This window comes from Rhinolophus sinicus, linkage group LG01, assembly GCF_036562045.2.
Source record: "Rhinolophus sinicus isolate RSC01 linkage group LG01, ASM3656204v1, whole genome shotgun sequence".
NCBI lineage: Eukaryota > Metazoa > Chordata > Mammalia > Chiroptera > Rhinolophidae > Rhinolophus > Rhinolophus sinicus.
In genome coordinates this window covers 60,682,077-60,705,731 of record NC_133751.1, presented here as the reverse complement: position 1 = coordinate 60,705,731, position 23,655 = coordinate 60,682,077, and the positions used below count along the sequence as shown (strand labels likewise).

The 23,655-nt window shown below is 37.6% G+C and overlaps 1 protein-coding gene across 1 annotated transcript in view; it reads right to left on the bottom strand.

The window, feature by feature from the left end:
• The window catches only part of HACD2 (3-hydroxyacyl-CoA dehydratase 2), an 88,145-nt gene that overhangs the window by 24,844 nt on the left and 39,646 nt on the right, over positions 1–23,655 (bottom strand). Inside the window, exon 4 of the mRNA XM_019738944.2 lies at positions 9,185–9,273. Coding sequence (XP_019594503.2) covers positions 9,185–9,273 — 89 coding nt within the window. The remainder of the gene's footprint in view (positions 1–9,184; positions 9,274–23,655) is intronic.

Here is a 23,655-nt window from a genome sequence, read left to right as displayed (position 1 = left end):
ATTTTTTTTTTAATGTGGTTAGTTTGATTAGTTTTTACAACACTTGAGGCTCTGAACATACTTTGCTTTGAAGCAATAACCTCAGCAAAAGATTTTTTTAAACTTGACCTAACAAGACAGCACCAATGCAGATGGCAAAAGAGATGCACAATTTTCAAATTTGGTTATTCTGGCAATTTTTTTGCCAGAGCAAAATAAAGTAAAAAGGAGAATATGCCAAAACTCATCCTGTTAAAAACAAACGTTTATGGTGGCAATCTGAAGAAAACAAAAGTTAAATCTTTAACGCATCAAGCCCAATAATTAGTTCCCGTCCCCTCTAAAATGCAAAGCTTACTCTGGGCATGCATCCACACATGTATATCAAGTCATGTCTTACAAATTCCCGAAGTGCACCAAGGTTTCAATTCAGACTTGAAAAGGCTCCTGTCTCTGGAAAAGGCAGACAACTTAGTAATATGCTTTATTTTATCCACTGCATCACAGCTTGTAATGAATGCTTCCTGACTTCTAGGGCTTCTTGATATAGGTAAGTAAAAAAGGTTATTGTATCCTCTTGCTCAAAGAAATGGAAATATATTTTATATATTTAATAGGCACGGGGGGAGGGGATGATTCCTTCAAGATTCCCAAGGAGACCAGTTACCTGCTGTATTCACTGTGTAGGCCAACTGTCAGGAGGGTGAATGTACTGGTATTCTTGACAATTTGTGTGTTTTTAATTAAACTATCTGATACTCCATATTTGTGCTTTAAAACAAAGTTATATTGAAAACGCTACAGTATATAAAAGACCAATTTAAGAGAGTTTCTCCTCCCACGTATCAGAAGTTTCCAAATGAATATTAATGATGCTTTAAAAGTGCCACTCCTTGCCCTGTGGAGCACCCGTTTAAAAGCAGTTTACATTTTCTAACTTTCCCTGACTGTGCTGACATATTTTCGCAATGCTCACGATGCATGCCAATCACCTCACTTCTACAGTGTGAAATGAGACTCTGAGCTCACTGGGGTAATAATGCTGACTATTCTTCGATGGCATCTTTTAACTCAAATAGGAGAGAAAAGTCCTGTGAAATGGTTTTCAACAAGGGCGCACATGGGACATGTTATCCTGGGGAATCTACTGCAGAAGCCCAGCTGTGGGCCTCTGAAAGGTGGTGCCTGGCGACCAGCCTCACCAGCTAATCAGCAGCTACTACTGCAGCAGCTGAGCACACCACCCACACTGCTGCCCACACCTGCACTTAGGATTTGTATAACAATTTAATCTACAGAGCACTAAAAAAAAAGTCCCCGGATTTAAAGAACACAGCACATCAAGTGTACCATATAAATATGCTTTGACTATTTGGTTTAAAAAAAATCTCACAGTCATGTACATGAAATAAAACATATGAACACCTAATTGAAGTCAAGAGAATAGTAAATATTACACTGAACACTGAACATCTATAGCTGTACTGTCCGATATGGTAACCTCCAGTCACATGTGGCTATTTAAAATAAAATGGAAATAAATTAAGTTCCTCAATCACACTAACCTCATTTCAGGGGTCCAATATGTGTTTACATATAGCTTGCAGCTACTGTTCTGAAAAGCACAGACATAGAACATTTCCACCATTGCAGGAAGTTCAGGACAGTGCTGGGAGAGGAAATACCCAGAAGAAAAATGTAGATAACCAACATATCTCATCACTACACAGTACCAAAACGTTACTGGGTTTTTTTGGCCTGAAATAAGCAGTCTAAATAAGCATCGTAATTCATTTCACTTTCAAAGCATAGATAAAAACTGGTGTGGATGCCAGAATTCACATATTGGTAACGCCCCACTGACAATACAACTTGACAGCATAGATCTGTGACACAGTGCTTTGTTTCCCCATGTTATTCTTTATTTCAAGCTGATGACATATAACCAAAGCTGAAATCACTTAGGCTCCCAGCCTGTAAATCTCATGGGCTTATTTGAGAAACTACTATTTCATACTCAAGGTAACAATTTTTTTCTTCCTTCACTGTCATTCCTTTCCCATGACAGTTTCCTAGTGTCAAAAGTCAAGCACTTTTATTAGTCTCAGGACTGCAAGCAGATTTGGCTCTGAACAGGCTTCCTTCTACTTGTAAGTAGCAGCAGTACATAGATTAAGATGCTACCTAATAGTATAAAACATCTTATATTTGAAGAGGATATGTTCCAGTAATAAATTTGTCAGAAATTTCATTATAAAAAATAGGAGCACTGTAGGAGACCCCACTGATGCATCCAGACCATCAATTAAACGGGAGAGGGGGGTTAGCATCATATTTAGAAAGACTAACTGAAGTGTAAAATGTACTGGAAAACCTAAGATCTGAAAGTTCTGGGGCAGAGGGAAAAGAAGCCAAGTGCTCAAGCCTGAAGGGACCGGGCGTCTGTCAGGATGGTCTAGAATCGGGGAGGCTGGGGCAGGGCTGGCCCTGCGCTGCTCTACCCCAGTGAGATTCCCCAAAATAAACATAACTGTGCCGCCTTCCTGGGAGTTTGCTGGGTGTAACTGCTCCCTTTCACGCCAGAACCAACAATCAGGAATGGTGGATGTCAGACTTGGCCCTTGGGGTAAGAGAGCAAAAGAAAAAGTCCTAAGACGCTTCAATGAGGGGTACATGAGGGGAAAGGTCACCAGAGGGAGGAGAGCCCAGACAAGAAAAAGATTAGCAGGAAAAGACAGATGAAACCAATTTCCTGATTTTGTAGAGCTTGGAACCTAGTCGACTAGTAATTGACAAAGGGGGCTATGTTCTGTAGGAAGTGGTGGTAACGTTGGTTTAAGACATTTATCGTTTTCAACATAGCTGATTTTATTATCAAAGAACAGTAATGAGTTCCAGTGGAGTTTTTCAAGGACGACAAAAGAACTAAGACAATGGGAGCAAGACACAACATGGGATGTCAGAAGTAAACCTGCACTGAACCTGAAAGGATCTAAATGTTTTTTCGATATTTTGAAATCAAATCTTTATACACAGCTCAAGAAAATGTTGCAAAGGGAAAGACAGGAAAACACAGAGAAAAACAGATAGTCTGATTTTGCCAACATCACCTATGCTAAATATAGGTACTGGCAAAATGAATCATCATGCTACGAGAAAAGTAACACTACCTTTAAGTGTCCATTATTAACAGGTGTGGAAGTGACACTGAAGTACGGTGGCATTTGTCTAGGAGCTGTCTAAAGTTTGACAGTGTCTGATTAACAATCAAATGATGAGGTTTTCTACCTTTAGGAGACGTGCTAATTTTAAAAGTGAAGGTGATGCAAATCCACCTACAGAACTATTTAAAATAGAAAGTAAGGGAATAGATGGAATAGGGAGGGGAATTTTAGACATTTTAGCATTCGAGGGGGCCAAACGATACTGAATGCATCCCAATGGACTCTGCTAACTGAGATGGAATTCACTGTGGAAAGGGCAATGAGCTTGAAGACAGAGTGGCATGACTTCTGGTCCAAGATGGCACCTGAGGGATGATGTACCCCACACAAAGAACTTCAGCTCTTCATCTGATTGATGGGGATAAGACACCCTTCCTGCCTCACTGAAAAGCCATGTTCACGGATAATCATTAGGGACAAAGAAGCGTGTGCAGCCACAGGAAAGAGGCTAACTAACAAGAGAAGCACCTCACGAGGTGGCAAGAGCATGGGCATACAGTGAGCCCAGTTGGAGTACCTGGCCAAGAAAAACCTGCTTTGGTTGCATTGCACTGGAGTGTGGGAGATAGCATATTACTTCGTATTTTAGCTTCCACAAGAGTAAAAAAGAAGAGGAAAAGAAGAAACAAAATTGTGTTCCATCTATGAAGGAAGTAGCATTCCTTCTGAACTGAAACTGCTTTGTAAGGGATTTCAGAAGCTGCTCGGCCAAAAAATTACATGCTAAAGACCTTGATTTCTAAATACTGTTTTCAGATAGTCCTTTCACCTAATCTTCACAAAAGCTCTGACATAAGCAGGGCAGATATTAGTATTACCATTTTACAGATGAGAAAAACAAGGCTCAGAAAGTTGAAGTGCTCTGTCCTAAGCCACAGGGTAGGTGTCAAAGCCAACACTTATCAATCCCTTGCATAAGGGGTTGGTCATGGGAGGATGGTCAGCCTCCATGGTCTAGAATACTGCGTTCGCATTACCTAGAAAAGAATAAAACTATCCAAGGAAGGTAACACTTCTTGAGAAATCCCAGAAAGAGAGATGTTTGCACAGCATTTCCTCAGGTGGAAATGACCTCCTACATCTGCCGGGGTGCTGGCCGGGCAGCGTGAAGCACATGCCCAGGACGGAGTCTTTCCCAGCAGCCCCCTCCCAAAGCGAAGCAGCTGGATTCCTTACAACTCTCTCTCAAATTGAACAAATGAAAGTTAGTTTTGCTTCTTCAGTGCTGTGATTTCTGATCTTCCGCTGCTTTCGGAACGGGCCTCTCAAGCTTCCTCTTAGGTGCACATGAGCCTCAGCTCAGCAGACACTGGATTTTGGAGAAGGCACCAGATGACACATAGTACCTTTACTTAGCAGCATAAGGTAACTCTAAGGCTTTCATTCTTCATGAATGAAATTATAGCTCTTGGCTTGGAAAGGAGATGGTGAGATGTGATTAGGATTCAAGTAAATTCAGTAGAAATGTGAAGTAAAATCAAGAAAAAAGTCAAATAAAAGTTAGAGCACAACATCTTAGAGCACTTCTCAAACCTTAGAATTCATGAAACTACCTGAGAAGCTTAATCACGATGGTGATTCTCTGGCTCTGCTCCCAAGTGTGGGGTGGGACCTGGAATGTGCACTTTTAATAAGCTTTCTGGGTAATTATGTTCCAAATAGTCCATACACCCCAATATGAAAAACAGGTTTGGAACTTTCATGGGCAAAGGCCAGTTGGTTGGAGGGGTTCATCACAGAGCTACCTGAGCACTGAAACAACAGAAGCAAATGGGCAAAGTGTTGCAGACAAGCCTCCAGGGCCCACACCTGATGTGAACACTTCATGTGCAAATGACGTCACTAGAGAATCATGTCTTGATATGCACGTGGCATGACAGAACTGTTGAAGAGGAAAAGTGCTTCTGGGTCTGAGACAGAGGTTTCCAACTCCATGCGAGATAGAGAAAGCATGGTTAGCGCGTGAAAATAAGGTTGTGTTCACATGACGTTTCTAAAGGGTGAGAAGGAAACTGACGCTGTGGGATAGTCAACTCTGCCATTCGTTGGACGTATGACAGTCACTTTGCCTCTCTAGTTTCCAAACTCTAAATGGAAGAGGCTCCAACCTACCTCAAGGGATGGTTGTCAAGAGTGAATGATCATGATATATTTTAACAAAGCCCTCTGCAAACGACAAGGTAGCAAGCAAGCAAAAACCAGTATAATGATAACAAAGTGGAGGTTACTGACTTTTTAAAATACTGATTACAGGCTTTTTGTAAGCATCTTGCTGAGAAGTTGGCAAGAATGGCAGATTAAGTGTTACAAAGCCCAGCAGCACGCCAAAAAAGAGGTGGGAGGTGGCTGACCAGTGAAATCAGAACTCACAGAACATTCCAGAGGAATGCGGGAAAACATCCCTTTCTCTAATGGTGGCAAAGGGTGAGAAAGAAAGCAGGCTCAGCATTCCAGGTACAGTTCTATTTACGCAAATTTCCCCTAGTGAAGTGTAGGCAGTTTCACTGCACTTGGGCTAAAGCCACAGGGAGAGCTTAGCAACTTCTTTCTCAACTACTGCCCATGGAGGTGACCGGGGACATCTGATCTTACACTAAGAACTCAGGAGAGGATTTGGGGTGGCTTCTTTCAAAGAGGGCTGGGCCACGAAAAGAGACAGTGGCCTATTCGTGTGTCCAGGAATCTGGGCTCAGCGTAGCTACTTTTGCACAAGGAAGAGTATGTGCCCAGTAAACTTGTCTGGTTTTGAAGCGGGGATTGTAGTGAGGGATGGAAGGTGGCATTTCCCACTGCAGTTTACTCTGAAAAATGCCAATCTTGTTTCACTTTAAAGTGAAGAGAAAGAACAGACCCAACAGAGGGTGAGAAGAACAAATGACTGGGGTGGCTCGATGTGGTGGCAGCAGTGGCCAGCCAGTCTAAGGGATGGGAAGGAGCCAGGTCAGGTCTGAGAGACAGGTGGGAAAACTGGAAAGGAAAGAGGTCAGCTAGAATTGCTGATTCCCTTCTGTATCCCCCAGGCCCTACCTCCCACCTGACCTTGCTGTTTTTGTCAGATTTACTTTGGTCACATATATGGTCACTTTTTAAAAGGAAAAAAGTGGGGAGGCTATTTGCTATGTTAGGTCAAGAAAAACCTTATGAACACATGGAGACCACAATTTTTTTCTTTGATATCTTGCCAATCAAGGTATCACAATAGCTGATGGGTGGTTCTTTATATGTCATAAAAGAAAATCATCTAATTACCTTTTAGTTCTACAATGTACATGGCAACATTTATGGGAGTAGCATTCAGTGGGGTAGAGAATTAGCTTGACAAGTGTGGGGGGGCCTCTTAAAAGGAAATACACCTCAAATATAAAAAAAGTAGTATCTAGTACTAAAAGGTACATAGGCTACACCTTAGCACACAATGTACAATTACAGGAAAACAAAGGAATAAGCATGGAAAGGATGAGCTGCCCCGAGAGGGCAGAGCAAGAGTCCAAATCCAAATGCAATGCTGTGAACACGAGGCGCTCTTGTCCACTTTACAGGGAACTACGATGTCAAAGAAACTGAAACTGAGAGCAGACTCTGGGAAAAGAATTTGAACATTACTGTGAGACAGTGAGAATATAAGGAAAATAAAGACATTTTAAAGCTGTTTTAGGAAAAAACAAAAGAATGGAAGTTTGGCAGGGAAGTCATGTGTAATTTTGAAGAGAACAAACTGAATTATAGCTAGTATGAAACTCCAAGGCAGGAAAACAGCATTTGGCCAAGAGAAGGGACTGAGGAATAGGTGACAGGCAGCTGTTGCGAGATGACACAGCAACAGGCTTTTCAGTGCGATCAAAGACTTGGGGCGGGCTGCCATAAACGAAGTGATGAATGAGTTCTGTTCAAAGACAAGGGAAATGAGAAAAGAACTGTGATCCTGGAACAGCGGAAACACTGAATCCTACTCACGTGAGAAAGGAGTAAGTCAACTCATCCGTAGGGTATATGTAAAAGTGTCAGCCAGAGGTGGCAAAAAGACAGTAACACTTACTGTACCACATTCTTAAGAAAATGATATGTTAATGATAGTAGAAACTGTTAAGTTTGGTCACAGAAGAACAGTTTTGAATATGCAAATGTAGTAAGTATATAACTTAAATTACTATAAAGCTCAAATATGACACTGTATCTGAAACCACTTGCTAAATGTCAAGTCCATCTGTATGTCTGGCAGGGCAGTTACTGAGGACAATGACGGTCCATGTCCCTGTAATACACAGACATTCAATTGCTTTTAAAGCCAACATTCTTAATGGTCTCCCAGGAAATCCTGGCAAATGTCGCTAACAGTAATGTGGCTAACAGAATTGCTTGACCTGCACTGTGAGTATTTTTTATTTACTTGCTACCCTGTTTGCCAGAAGGGCCAATAAGCAGAGGAGTGGTCCTGAAGCAGAAGAGAAAAGGAGACGCAGGGGCCATGAATAATCTATCAGCTGGTGTGTCAGCACCTGGACAGTGTCGGCAAAGCGATCACACCCTCCACAGTTGACAGTACTGTCTTCACTTACCTAACATTTAATTATTCAAAGTACATAATTACCTAGTTAAGAATGTAAATGAGCTACTAGTAGAAAGAAATAGGTCATTTGAGACTATTGGGAAGTTAAAACTATGAGTTGTTTTAAAAAGGAAAAGGAAATACTGTATACATGAAAGTAAGGAAGGAAGAAATACAGGTTAAAATGATGACTTGTAGAAAGAACCTTGAAATGAATGAAGAGGTCACATGGTATAAGAAAAGTAACTTTTCCTTACTCCATAAACAAAAGTGAGAACAAAGGGCAATATGGTACACTAGGATTTACTTGCCTGTTTTTTTTAAACTTTTTCTTTTTTTAAGAAATGTGATCACTCTAAAAGAAGTATGTGATTATTTTACATTCTTCCTGCATAGAAAGTTCAGACATCTTCAAGGAAAGAGCTTAAAAAAAAACACCTGTGTATCTGCAACTTCCATATGAATGTAACAAAAATAATAGCTTAATCAACTTTGGTTAAAAACTCATCAGCTATGTGCATTTTTCTGTATACATATCATGACAATAGAAAGTTTAAAAACTTCATTAATTGAAATACAAATGAAACGGTCAACATAAATCCCAAAAAACAGAATGTTTTGACAGATTTTGAAAGAACAGAAGACAAAACACCAGAAAAATGCCAATGGATAAGTGCATTTCATGAGCCCGAAAGAATCCAATAATGATGGTGATAGGTTACTGGGACGGGAAAACTGAAAAATGAATCCTTGTGGTGGCTACAGATATCTTACCTCAAGGTGACATTAGCCAGAAATAAATGACTTTTAAAAAGCAAAAAACATACAGGAAAAGAACCCCCTTCTCCAATCAGAAAATGAAAGCTTAGTTGTGAATTCACACTCATGGTAATGATGCCTTTCTTCCCTTAGTTCTTATAAGGAGTATCCCTGTGTATGAACTGTGTATGGACCACCCAGGCTCCCAGATCCTCCAGACTCAGCACATTTGGGAATTCCATTAATCCTGCTGGGCTAGGTAGAAACAAGTTTGTTTCTCCTGGTCCTCTAAAAATTGGACTGTTCTGGGAATTAATTAATGTCCCCCATTCGCAAAATGGTCCCCCTATAAGGATGCAGTTGTCCAGTTTAGTGTGGGATACAAACAAGATACCAGAAAAAAATAACTGAGTTGCAGACCACATCCACGCCATCCGAATCTCCATGGGAACTGACAGCGCAGGACTCCTCATTTACTCGGTCCTGTCTTCAACAGCACTACCAGGTTTGGGATGTGTTTACCCCAATAACCCAACTCCTACGGTAAATATAAATTTTATCGGCTATATTAATGTGACATGGAGTTCCATCTTTAGCTGTAACACATGAGAAAGAAAAGTTGACTAGCATTTGTTAGTGCTGATATTATTTTATTTTAGTCTATACAAACACTTACCTCTTTGACGCTATGTGTTACTGCCCATATTAGAAAAACTCTTGACATCACCTGGAAAGAAGTCAGGACAACAGAAGACGGAACAATTCCTGAAAGAAATTTTAGGATGGATAAATGAATCTAATGTACTGTTTCAGCATGAAATACATTTTCTAACATGCAATATTTAATGTTTAGGCACAAAACCATCTTGAGCAACTGAGAGTTATCTATATTGCTATAGAGACTACGTTTTTTGATACAGTAAATATTAAAAACTTCTTCCTCCCTCAAAACAATAATATTGTTAATGGCAATAACGAACCATGGAATCTAGTACACTTCTTAACTAAACCTTTCAAAAATCACTGACCAAGTAAAATGTTTTTTATACTTTTCATACAGGTAGAGAAAACAAAACCACTGCTTAACCTTTACAATTCGACACTGAAGTTCATTTTATAATATGGGTTTTCAAAAATGAATAGGCGCCTATAGAAGGGAAATCAACTGGATTTATGTCTAATGAATGTTGGAAGCTCCTGTATACCAGACTTGATATACTATCTAATGGTTAAGTTGATATCTTAGAATCCACATGAAGATTTTTGCCAATAAGCATAGCAAAATCAAAGTTTGTTATCTTTGTAAACCATTTCTTCTTACCTTGTTCATCACAGAAAGCATTGGTACAATTATCCTCCCAATGTCCTCAAGTTACAACACTGGAAGCATCTCTAATTATTTCATATAATCATCAAGTTCTGCTAAGTTTACATTTCTTTGGCCTTTCCCTTCAGTTCCTACAACTACAATCTCTACCTAGAGACCAGATGCCACCACCATTATATAAAATTCTTGCCTCCTTTAGGTCATCCTACACCCAGCAATAAGCCATGATCTGTAAACATCATCTTCTCTTTGTAACTTTACACCGGCAGACTGTTACTAAAACCTGAAAGCAGAATTATGGGTATTCAATCCAGCAGCCCCCCTCCCCCGCCATTTCTCTCTGGCCTTACTGCTACCAGCAACTAGACTTACCAACTTCCTGGACCTCTCAAGTTGCACGTGGACCCCTGCACATCTGCCAGGAACCTCTCACCATAGTCGAAGATCCTTCTTCCACTTTAAAACTAATACCATTTTCAATACACTCACTGGACTATCCCAGACCAATTTTTATTCTTCCAAGCCCTCAAAAATGCACTCACGGGGGTGGCCAGTTACTCAGTTGGTTGGAGCGTGGTGCTAATAACACCAAGCTTGCTGGTTCGTTCCCCGCATGGGCCACTGTGAGCTGTGCCCTCCTTAAAAAAAAAAAAGTACTTTTGGGGGTTACCGGTTAGCTCAGTTGGTTAGAGCGTGGTGCTAATAACACCAAGGTTGCTGGTGTTAGCAAGAAAAAAAAAGAATTGCACTCAGACTTCTAAACATTTATAGCTGGACAAACTACAACTTGCCAAAAGACCATGTACAAATCAGACAGAGATAAATTGTCTCTACAGGTTTGGCTATAAAAGGTAATCACTTTGTATCTCATTAAGAAAAAGAGATGCTCTATCCTGTTAGAATGAGTTTCTTAAAGAAGATTTGAGCTTCAAGAGGGGATGGTTTCATTCCCAAAAGCAAGTAACGTGGGCGTGTCAAGCAATGCTTAGCATATAAAGATGCTCAGTAAATCTGTGTAGAATGAATGAAAGACAAATATAAATGGACATATAGGATAATGAAATAGAGCTGCAAGCCAGAATACACTCTCACGTTTATAGTTACATGATTTTCAACAAGGGTGCTAAGACAATTCAATGGAAAAATAACTGTCTTTTCAACAAATGGTGCTGAGACAATTGGATAGCCACATGCAAAAGAATGGAGTTAGAACACTTCCTCACACCATATACAAAAATTAACTCAAAATAGATGAAAGTCCTAAATGTAAAAGTTAAAACTATAAAATTCTTGGAAGAAAACATAGATGTAAATCTTTGTGACCTTGGATTAGGCAATGGTTTATTAGATGTGATACTAAAAGCACAAGAAAATATAAATAAGTTGGACTTCATCAAAATTAAACTTATGTGCTTCAAAGACACCATCAAGAAAGTGAAAAGACAACCAACACATAGGAGAAAATATCTGCTAATCATATACAATAAAGAACTTATATCTAAAATATATAAAGAATGCTTACAAGTTAACAAGCAAAAGACAAATAACCCAATTTAAAAATGGGCAAAGGATTTGAATAGAGATTTCAAAGAATCCAGAAAAGATAGGCAAATGGCCAATAAGCACATGAAAAGATGCTCAACATCAATGAGTCACCAGGGAAATGCAAATCAAAACCTTAACAATACATCCTTCACAACCATTGGATGGCTATAATCAAAATCAATAACAACTGCTAATGAGGATGTGATGATATTGGAACCCTCATACACTGCTGATGGGATTTTGAAACGGTGCCGCCACTCTGGAAAAATCTGGCAGTGCCTCAAAATGTTAAGTACAGAATTACCATATGACCCAATAATTCTACTCCTAGATATATACAGAGGGTGCCAAAAAAATGTATACACATTTTAAGAAAGGAAAACTGTATTAAAATTGTAATACTCAATATATACCGATAACAGATGAATACAAGTTCGTTTGACTTCTGCATTTACAAGAGGTGCTCAAAGTGGTTACCATCAGCATCCATACACTGCTGATGACGGAGAACTACTGCTTGAGCAACGTTGACCAAAGTGTCTACTTGTGTACATTTTTTTGGCACTCCCGGTATATATCTACCGTGTTTCCCCGAAAATAAGACCTGGCCGGACAATCAGCTCTAATGCATCTTTTGGAGCAAAAATTAATATAAGACCCAGTTATATTATGTTAGATAAGACCCGGTCTTATATTAATTTTTGCTCCAAAAGACGCATTAGAGCTGATTGTCCAGCCAGGTCTTATTTTCGGGGAAACACAGTATATCTATCTCCAAGAGAAATGAAAACATATGTCACACAAAAACTTGTACGTGAACGTTCATAGTGGTATTCATATTACCCAAAAGAGAAATACAAAATGTCCAACAACAGACTGGATAAATAAAATGTGGTGTTATCGATACAATGGAACACTAGAAATAAAGTAAAAAGTAATGAAAAATAAATAAAAAGAAATGAAGTACTGATACATACTACTGTATTGATGAACCCTGAAAATATTATGCTGAGTAAAGAAGCCAGTGACAAAAGACCACAAGCTGCATGATTCAATTTAAAAGTCCAGACCAGGCAAACTATAGAGACAGAAAGTAATTACCTGGGGCTGGGAGGTTAGAAGGGAAGCTAAGACTGACTGCTGATGGGTATGGAGTTTCTCGTAACAGAGGCAGAGCCTTTATAATAACTGAATATTGGGGATTTTAGACACCCTCATCCAGGAGTACTTTTTTCTGCTGCCCGCATCAGAATGCTTGGAAGTATGACTTTAAACAGAAGGGTGTGGGAGGATCTGAGGAATGAAGATCGCAATTTGGCTGAACACAGGTTTCTTCTCTAACCATAAAGCTCCTTTTTCTAGGGAGATTTATGTACCTCTAATTTTCAAAAGTGCTAAACAAAAATAAGATTGTTTTTCTTAAAAATAAGTTTTAGTAACCAAAAACAAAGATTTACTCTTTTGGTTGGTATATTTCTCACCAGTCTTTTCTATGTACATTTTTATTTTTTACCCATCCTCTCACCCCCCTCCTCTCTGGCAACTATTAGTTTGTTGTTTCTATGAGTCTGTGTTTGTTTGTTCTTTTTTTTTTAATTCCACCTACAAGTGAAATCATGTGGTATTTGTCTTTCTCTGACTTACTTTGCTTAGCATAATAGCCTCTAGGTCTATCCATGTCACAAATGGCAAGATTTCACTCGTTTTTACTGATGAGTCATATTCCATTATATACATGTACTACATCTTCTTTATCCATTCATCTATCGATGAACTCGTAGGTTGCTTCCATATCTTGGCCATTGTAAATAATGCCACAATCTTTTTGAATTAGTATTTTCATTTTCTTTGGATAAATACCCAGAAGTGGAATTACTGGGTTGTATGGTAGTTCTATTTTTAATTTTTCAAAGAATCTCCATACTGTTTTCCTTACTGGCTGCACCAATTTACAATCCTACCAACGGTACACAAGGGTTCTTTTCTCCACACCCTTTATTTATTGACTTTTTGACAACAGTCATTCTGACAGGTGTGAAGTAGTATCTCATTGTGGTTTTGATTTGCATTTCCCTGATTATTAGTGATATTGAGCATCTTTTCATGTCTATTGGCCGTCTGTATGTCTTCTCTGCAGAAATATTTATGTCCTCTGCCCATTTTTTAACTGGACTGTTTGTTTTTCTGACGTTGAGTTGTATGAGTTCCTTAGTTTGGATATTAACCCCTTAAAGGATGTATCGTTTGCAAATATCTTCTCCCACGTAGTAGGTTTTTTTGTTGGTTTCTTTTGCTTTGCAGAGCTTTTTAGTTTGATGTAGTCCCATTTGTTTATTTTTGCTTTTGTTTCCCTTGCCCAAAGAGACGTATCCAGAAAGATATTATTAAAACTGATATCAGAGTTTACTACCTGTATTTTCTTCTACAACTTATTATGGTGTGAGGTCTTATACTTAAGTCTTTAATTCATTTGAGTTTATTTTTGTATATGGTATAAGAGAGTGATCCAGTTTCTTTTTTTTTGCATGTATTTGTCCAGTTTTTCCAGTACCACTTATTGAAGACACTGTCATTTTCCCATTGTATATTCTTGCTTCCTTTGTCATAGATTAATTGAACATACAAGTGCGGGTTTATTTCTGGGCTCTCTGTTCTGTTCCATTGGTCTATGTGTCTGTTTCTGTGCCAGTACCACACTGTGTTACTTATTATAGCCTTGTAGTATAGTTTGAAATCTTTGTTTTTCTCAAGATTGCTTTGTATATTCAGGGTCTTCCGTGGTTCCATATAATTTTTAGGATTATTCTAGTTCTGAGAAGAACACCATTGGTATTTTGATAAGGATTGCTCTGAATCTGTAGATTGCTCTGGGCAGTATGGACATTTTAATGATATTAATCCTTAAGTACATTTTTAAATACAGTTTAACTTCTATTGTTTAAACTCTTTGTATTTTGCTTTTCTTACTTAACATTTTAAAGAAATTTTCTATCTTAAAAAATAGTCTTCAAAATATTTTAACTTGAGCCACAATATTCCTTTGAGTGGAAAATAGTATTTACCTAGTCTCCTTCTGAGAGGCATTTAATTTGCTCCAATTTCTGGATACTATAAATGAAGTAATAAAGTATTAGAAATAACACATTTTTTTGAGGCTTAGGTTTTTTTTTTTAAAAGGATTATTTTGTTGGGACAGTTCCAAGAAGTAGATACCAGGATAAATGATATGAAGACCTTGAAGGCTCCTGATATACTCATATATTGCCAAACTGCTTTCCAAACAGTTTGTATCAATATACACTCCTACCAGCAGTATAGAAGCGTGCCTGCTTTAGTACATCCTCCACGGTAAATTTAAATCTTAATAAGTTAGGGAATAAAAAGCCAGTAAATTTACATTTTAATAATTAGAGAATAAAAAGCTGATGAAAGCTTTCTAATTTGATGCAGATGCAGAGATGCTGCTGGCTGTGCTGCAGGAGCTCCTGTGCTCCCCATCCAGGGAACCTACCTAGTTAGGCCACTGAGTTTTCCTGAAATGATGTCATTCATATCAACTCTCACTTAGTTTCTATGGCATATGAACCTACCACAACCAGTCACCCAGTAACCAGCAGCTCAGACCCTAACCAGACAGTCCAATCTCAAATTGCTTGCTCTCCTGGACCAATCAAAAGGCCAGCAGGAAGAACGGACCCTTATATAAGCAAGACCATCTGAAGGCCAGGAACTCCAAGTTTATCCTGGGAGTCAAGCCAGACAGCAAAAGAAGGCCACCTAGATGGACCATGTTATCTTAGCTCCGAGCAGAACTGACGTCACTGACTTTGGTTTATTGTTATTATCAGGTAGATTTCATTTACTGTTAAAAAAAATTATTACCTTATTTGCTGTAGAAATGGTATGCAGTATAATATCCAACCTATCATTCAATGCTCGTTATATAAAGCCCCAAGTGGGAAATTTGTTTTAGAATTTAATGCTAAGAAATATTTATTCTTTTCCAATGAAAGGAATTATGTAACTCAGTTGTCCTTTTCCACTTGGTAGTCAGAAATTTTCACTCCATATGTGAACCATACTAAATTGTTATATTTTGTGTATGTTACCACAAATCCTTGTGAAATGAAGAGTATAGATAGATGAGACACATCAGATCCTCTTTCTTCTCTAGACTTCTTGCAGTCTATTCTACTGTTTGCACTTATTATGCCAGTTTACCCGTTATTTGAACACAATGACACTGCATGTTAAAACTACATAAACTGCAGATTTTTTGTTGTTGTTTATTACTTAAATGGGTTATTTTCAGATGACAGAGATTCTGCAATCTTATCAGTAAGCTATCACTAGGTCAAAATTCATTCAAAAAAGATTCACTAGGCATCTATTATTTAGTAATTTAATTCAAAAATATGTTTGAAGTACCTGCTTTGTGCCAGGTATTATTCTCCATCCTGGGGATACAACAGGGTCCCTGCCCTCATGAACTTACTCTCAGAGTGTAAATGATTTGCTTTAGGATAGTTCTTATTTTCAGGACTTTGTACACAGGGAATGGCATGATTGCTTCTTGGTTTCAGAAAGACATCTGCCAGCATTGTAAATCTTTGGCAAAGGAAGGTTATAACTTTAGAAATAATTATGAGAATTTATGTTGAAAGGGCAATGAACTTTTGAAGTAAAACATTAGCAGATAAAAGAAATATAGGCATGTGTGGGTGAGGGAAGCTGTACAAAGGGGATCTGGCAATCAGTTTCTCCTTTCCCCAGAAGCAGGGTGTCCTGAGCACTCCCAAAACAGCTGAGCCCTGCAAAGCTGGGCAGCATTGGAAATCCAGTCTGCCCAGTGCAGCCCTCAGATGGGCCAGGTTAGTGGGGTTGGGGGATCGGCTACCTATGACAAAGACCGGGTTGAAAGTTACGCATGGGAAAGGCAACACAGGTTGGAAGCAGAGTAGGACAGTGTTCTGATGGAGCCCATAACTAGGGAAGGAGCCAACCATTAAGGCGTACATGGGTAATGGAGACTTGACCAAAGCAAGGCAGGAGACACAAAACTGGTGCTAGAAATTAAGCTAAATGATGGCAAGTGAAATCAGAATCTCCCTACCCAAATACAAGATGCACTGAAATAAAAGTGACAACATTCAATAACAGCAAAAATCACTAGCAGCAGCCAAACAGGAATGGGGCACAACTTTATGCCATACATTTCTTTAAAGTGTTAACTGAGGAAGGAAAGACGATCGCATACCTCCTACTCTGTCCCTACCCTCCAAAAGTGATATAGGTGAATCAATAAAATCCAGAGAATTTTCACTAACAGGCTCAGATTTGGAGAGAAACATACATTTCTGACTGCAGTGGGTCAGGCATGGAGGCTGGAAAATGATGGGGACGTGGGGGGAAGTGACTACCTGGGAGCCACCTCATCGATGCCAAGCCTTTCAGGACCCACACTGAGCTGCAGTGCTGGTACCAAGTTCCCTATAGGAATGGGATATTATTTCTATAGGGTTGAGGAATCCAGGATGGAGCAATTAAATCTCAGAAAAGAAGGAAGAGTGCCTGTGTTTTAAATAAGTAATTCATTCACATTGTTTAAAATTTAAAAAGTATAAAAACGGTATTCAGAAAAGTCTCCCTCCCAATCCCATCCTACTACCATTCAGGTGCCTTTCCCACAGGTAACCAATTATTAATTCCTGTCTATCATTCCAGAGATATATTTTAGGTATGTAATAACAAATATATAAGTGAATGTATATATATTTATACATTTTTAAAAAAACTTTTTTTACATAGTGGGAGCATTTTATGCACCTTGTTCCACAGCCTGCTTTTCTTTCCTTAAAAAATACCCTGAAGATCCTTCTGTATCAACACATATATTCATTGTTTTAATTACTGAGGCTTTATGTTTTGATATCTATACACTCTCTTAAGCCCTACACTCCCACCGTCAGTGTACAGAAAAATATATAAAACAGCAAACTCCAATCCTAAAACTGTAGCTCAGAGAGGAAAACAATTAAATCTTAAATATTGTGGAAATGCAGTCAGGAAGAATTCAGTAACATCTATACCAGAACAAATAAAATGGCTCGACAAAGCTGCTCACACTTTAGCAAGATGAAAAGGAATGGCAACCATACAAACATTATGCAAGACAAAAAAAAAAAAAAATAAAGCATGCACTGCATCTAAGGGAAAAGTCAAAGACTAAAGCAACTGGAAGGAAGATAATAATTATGGAAAACAAAGACAGTCCAACACAGGGATAATTGTTATCCCCAAAGTAGAGAACCCAATAGATGGAACAGAAAATGTACTCAATGGTATAATCCAAGAAATGAAAGAACTAATTTGTACTGAAAGAATACATTGTGTTCCAGAAAACGACAACTGATAGTGAATGAGTAAAGCTGAGAAATATTTTGGTTACAAAAATAATACTTCATGGATCCAGACAAAAAAAGCAAGTTACCTACAAAGTGGTAAGAAAATCAGCCTGGCTTCAGATTTCTCCACAGCAACATCCAATGTCAGAAGACAATGAAGCAACACTACAAAGGTCTGAGGGAAAGAAAGTATGTTCAAGAATATTATACCCAGCCAAGATGTCATTCTAGTGTAATGGCAAAAGGTAAACATCACTAAATATGAAAGAATTTGTCACATAATCCCTATACGACCGACCTTCTTAAAATACACATGCTCTCAGAAATTCAGACAAACAAGAGATAAATCAAAATAAAAAACTCAAGAATGGAGAAGTTATGGTAAAAGGGCCCACAGTAGGCAACAAATCCATTTAAATATAACATTAAGATTTAACAATTATGGTAATCATGGCCATAGAACATAGTGTAAATGCTTATAAACCACAATAATAATTAATAATTTAAAAATAGGAGTCAGGGAAGAGATGTAAGAAGTGCCAATACTAATTTCCTTTACAGAATTAAAGATATTGCCTAAAACTGATATATAGCCAAACATAATTCTAATCTAAAAATTTCAAAATCTTTCTGTTCAACTTAAGGGAATTTTTGGTACATAATATACATCTCATGTTAAAAAAGTTTTATAATTATTTTTGATGAACTTAATGATTTTAATGAAAAATAGCATTTATAGTATGAGCAATAGATCTTGATTCTTCCATCCATATACCTTTTCTTCCTTATATTAATATAGATGTTTATCTAATATCAATGATGGATTGATTCTATTGGTAGAATTTGGAATCATTTAAAAACTTTACTATTCGTACTTTTCCACACTGCTTGAACTCCTTATAAAAAATGTGAATTATAATTTCTAAATTAATAAAAATCATTGTTCTTAAGAAGAAATTAAACATTTGGCACCAGTAAAAATTCTGAAATTGAACTAATTGCAGTTCTAAACAGGAATTTTCTTAAATATTTTCTTTTAGACTACAAGCTAATCTCAGGGAAACAGAAAATATTTCTGGCCAAAATGAGAAGAGTTGGAGTATGGGATTCAAGGAATAAAATGACTGGCTTAAAAAAAGGAAGGAAGGAAAAGAAGGAAAGAAGGAAGGAAGGAAGGAAGGAAGGAAGGAAGGAAGGAAGGAAGGAAGGAAAAAAGAGGGAGAAAGGGAGGGAGGGAGGAAAAAAAGACAGACAGAAGAGCAATTCTCTTGTTTTTTTTACGAAAATAGAAAACTGAACATGCCTCTTCAGGTTGCAGCACCTGACATGTCCCTCCACCCCCTGCCAAGAAAAAAAATTTTCAATATATTTTACATAACCACACTTACTTTACTGAACTCTGACAAAACAAATTTGTGTCTTACACTGAAATCAGTAGCAAAATTATGGCATGTATACGATAAGCTCTAGATTTATTTGAGGTTGGCATTTCTAAAAGATGTACTAAACTGTAAGAGGACATTGTATTTTCTTTGTGCTAAAAGAATAGTGTTACTAAGTGCATTCAGGCTTTTTTTTTAAAACCTAATTGAAATGGATATAAAGGGAAAAACACAAGAAATCAAGTACAATGATACCTCATGTGTATAGCATTGGGAAGAAACATGAACTTGGAATGAAGTCTTTACCTTTATGTGACAAAACTTTAAATACAGAGGTGCTTCTCAAATTGGGGCATGCATACCCCAAAGATGTGCATCAGGGGCCAATCCAGTGATGTCCTGCTAGCAGTCAACTCACTCAAACTCAAGTGTATGAACACAGCCAAAATAAAATAAGACAGAAAAATAACAGTGTGGGCAACTCCCTCCAGCATTTCAGGGTGAATGTGCGCACCAGTGATGAGTGGTGGTCTTAGGTCTCCTGGCCATTCACCACACTGACTGTGATTTTTACTCTTCAAAGATAATATAATACTCACCCAACATGTGAGTAGGCCCTAAATGCAAGCCAACTATTTCATCTGGTATTCAAATGAAGGAAGAGTAAATAAACACTTTCAACACTGGAGGGAAAAGTGGCTGTGCTGAACTTACCGAGAGTCAACACCAAGTTGTATCATGTTATACGAACAATCTAAGGTATTTTTCATTAGAATATTACCCCTACACAAGCAATTCTACTTGCCACAGGACATATACATAGTGCATGTTCGTGGATTTTCCCTGAAATTTTTTGGGGAAATCCAGTTTTACATTAAAACATAAAAAAGGGGACTTCAAAAATGTTTCACATTATGGCAGGCCTTTACTCTTAACCGCCTGGGGTGGAAACACACTTCTTTATAGACATTAGCGGAACTTGAAAAAAGCTGGAAAAACACTACAATACATAATAAAAATATAAGGTAGGAACTGGGCATAGGGAAAGTAAAGGTAGAAAGAAAATCTTGAAACCATGGGAGAAATTAATACCTAAATACCGTGTTTCCCTGAAAATAAGACCTAACCAGAAAATAAGCCCTAGCATGATTTTTCAGGATGACATCCCCTGAACATAAGCCCTAATGTGTCTTTTGGAGCAAAAATTAATGTAAGAACTGGCCTTATTTTCGGGAAGACATGGTAGATGCACAGAAAGCCTGTGCACTTGTTTGGGGCAGACCACAAACTTGGCCCTGAGCTTGTTAATGACCAATATGAGAGAAAACAATACTATTGTATAATTCAGTGTACATGAAATATACAGAGCTGGTGTTCGGTTTTTTGAGCCATGTCTCTCTATATATTAGGTGGCTTTGACTATTGTAGTAGTGTCTGGTTTACTAGATGTCCTTTATACAGTTTTCTGTTTGGTTGGTTTGTTTTTTACTGTTTCTTCTGTTTCAGATGGCCAGCTGTCAAAGTGTCTGCCACTAACAGCTTGCTCTTAAACTTAATTGAGGCTCTTACATGTGAAAGTAACAATAAACTGGCTTCAATGGAGGGCCCACAGGCCTCTGCAGGGAACAGGCTCTTTGAGGGCTTCATCAAATACCCAACGGCTTTTAGTTTGTTTGTTTACTTTTGGGGCCTCCACTTTTTAAAAATAAAGTTACTGAAAGTCTAATTTCTGAATGGGAGCAAAATATAGACATGAAAAAAATGACGTATTTCCAACCTTTTTGAAGATAACATAAAAGGGCGTCGTCATATTTTGAAAAAAGACTAAAGCATAAAAATATTAGAAACTATTCTCTAAGGACACGAGTCAATTATAAGTCATGGGAACTCATTCAAATCTGTGTATTACAGTTAGCATTCCAACAGCAAATTCTCAATAGATTATTTTTATTGTTCACAGACCTCCAGGTGTTTTAGTCCAGGATTCTAATTGCAGCCTTGCAATATGGATGATTCAATATATATTTCACCAGCAAGACTACAATCATAAACTTTTCTTAAGGAAAAAAAAAGATTTAGTAAAACTGTAAGAGCCAAATAAAATTGATAGTTGAACTCAAATTTATAGTCACTTTTTGCTAACTTATGTTAACAATCTATTAGCTTGGTGCAAAAGTAATTGTGGTTTTTGCAATTATTTTTAACCCTTTAACCGCAATTATTTTTGCACCAACCTAATATAAGTACCCTGGATATTGGATAAAAAAACATTAGTATCTCTATTTTAAAACCTTATTAAATTTTGCCTCAATATACTTCTGAAAATTCTTTTCTGTAAAACTTTTTCAAAAGGCTGAACACGATCTAATGGTCACTTACTTGAAATAACTTAAGATCTAATAACATAAGGCTGAGAGAGTAGTCATTCTCCATGACTTGAAAAAAACCCAACAATCACAGGATTTCACTGGAGCAAAACAAAAAAAGCACTTTACCAAACCATATTCTTTCTCAGAGCTCTACCAAACGATGTGGCTAGGGAAGGAAAATTGAAGATGAAGTTTAACTTGACCAGAAGGTTGTGAAAGGTTCCCTTGGTAAAAATTCTTTATTTAAAAAAGCAGGAACTGCAAGGGCTATTTAAGTATGGTGAGCTTTACCTAAGAGAATCTTGGCTGTCAGAGTTAGAAAGGATCTGAGAGACCACCTTCAACCCAATACTTGATAGATGAGGAAAGTGAAGTCTGGAGAGGTAAAGTGACTTGCCAAGCTCACATAGATAGTTGAATACAACGAATTAATATTTATGTTTAAAAGTTGGTGGTCTCTCAAAGAAGATTAAATATTGGTCAATATATAACTAAAACAGAATTAAATTATTTGCAACCAATATGATGAAGGTTAATATTCAAAATATATAAAGAACACAAATGTTTTTGTTTTTTAAAAAAATCAAGACCTTAAAAAAAAAAAATCAAGACCTTAACGGGCAAATAAGCAAAGGGCATAGATAATTCATATAAAAATGAACTTAATTCATAAACAAACATATGGAATTATATTCAATTTCATAATTAGCAAAAATGCAATACAAGAAGAGTACCTATGATTTCATATGATTGACTGAATATAAAAAATAATCATAATACCCAAATGTTGGCATTATGTTAAAAACACCATACTCATATTTTACAAATGGGCACAATCATTTTGCGATTAAATTGGCAATATTTTTAAGAATTAAAAGAATATTCATACTCTTTGAATTAGTAATTACATGTGAAAGGTACACAAAGGGCATAAACCAAAGCCTAAAAAGTCTACCAACAGAGATATTGATTGAAAATTATTAACAATATTTTTAAATGGGAACAACCTAAACTTTCTCCACTAAGGAAGGCATGACTTTACATCTGATTCAATGAGATATTTTATATTAATTTAAAAATATCAGTGAATACAAGATGGGTCTGAAACATCTTACCATGTTAGAAAGCAAGAAAATTCTCAAAGATGACTGGGGTCCTGTCAAAAAGGACTTTGAAGACAACCTGGAGATGCTCCCACTGGCCACAGATGGCCAAGTTGAGCATTAAAAAGAAGAGCTACAATGGACTGAATCACATCAAATACATTAAAATTCATGATGTTCATAAGATGAGAAGCAAAAATCTTCACTGTCTGTCCCCCCTTTGACGTGAACTGATTGTTGTTGTTTTGGGGGAGGGAGAAAGAGAGGGAGAGAGGGAGAGAGGGGGAGAGAGAGAGAGAGAGAGAGAGAGAGAGAGAGAGAGAGAGAACGCGCGCGCGCACGCGAGCACGAGTGCCAGAGTAAGCATGCAGTGTCTATCGTATCAGTACCTGTTGAGTTAGAAAATCTTGTTTTTGGTTTTGTATGAGAAGAAGAGTATTATAAAGTTAACGTGAAATACTAGCCCTCACTTTGATTTAAATTATAGACTAATGTTAACAGTTCTCAGAATTGGATTTTTTCCTTCAAAACTGAAACCATTTTTTCCGTTTGGATTTAATGAAGTATTACTAGCTGCAGCCAGTTTGACATGGTGAGAGACGTCAGACTGATGAGAAGCACTGCTGCCTGAGTTAAAAGCACATGCTGAACCTTTTTAAAGGACAATAAAAAAATATTTTATACAGGGAAAAACACCTACAAACATTCACTGGTCTTCTTTAAAGGATTCTGGGAAACCAATACATTATTCTGAAACCTCGTAAATAGAGAGAAAGAATCAAAGAAAAGTATATATGCATAGTTACGTCACAAGAAACCAGGGAAAGCAGTTAGGCTCTGGGAAAAGTGGAAAGGAATAAGACAGCTGGAGAACCAGGGTGAGACAGAGCTTTTGCTGTGCACCTTTATATATTTTGAATTTTATAACTTGGGAATGAATTACCTATTCGGAAAATGAACTCATTTGAGTATCACTATAGAGATTATGTAACAAAATGGAAACATAATTAAAGGAAA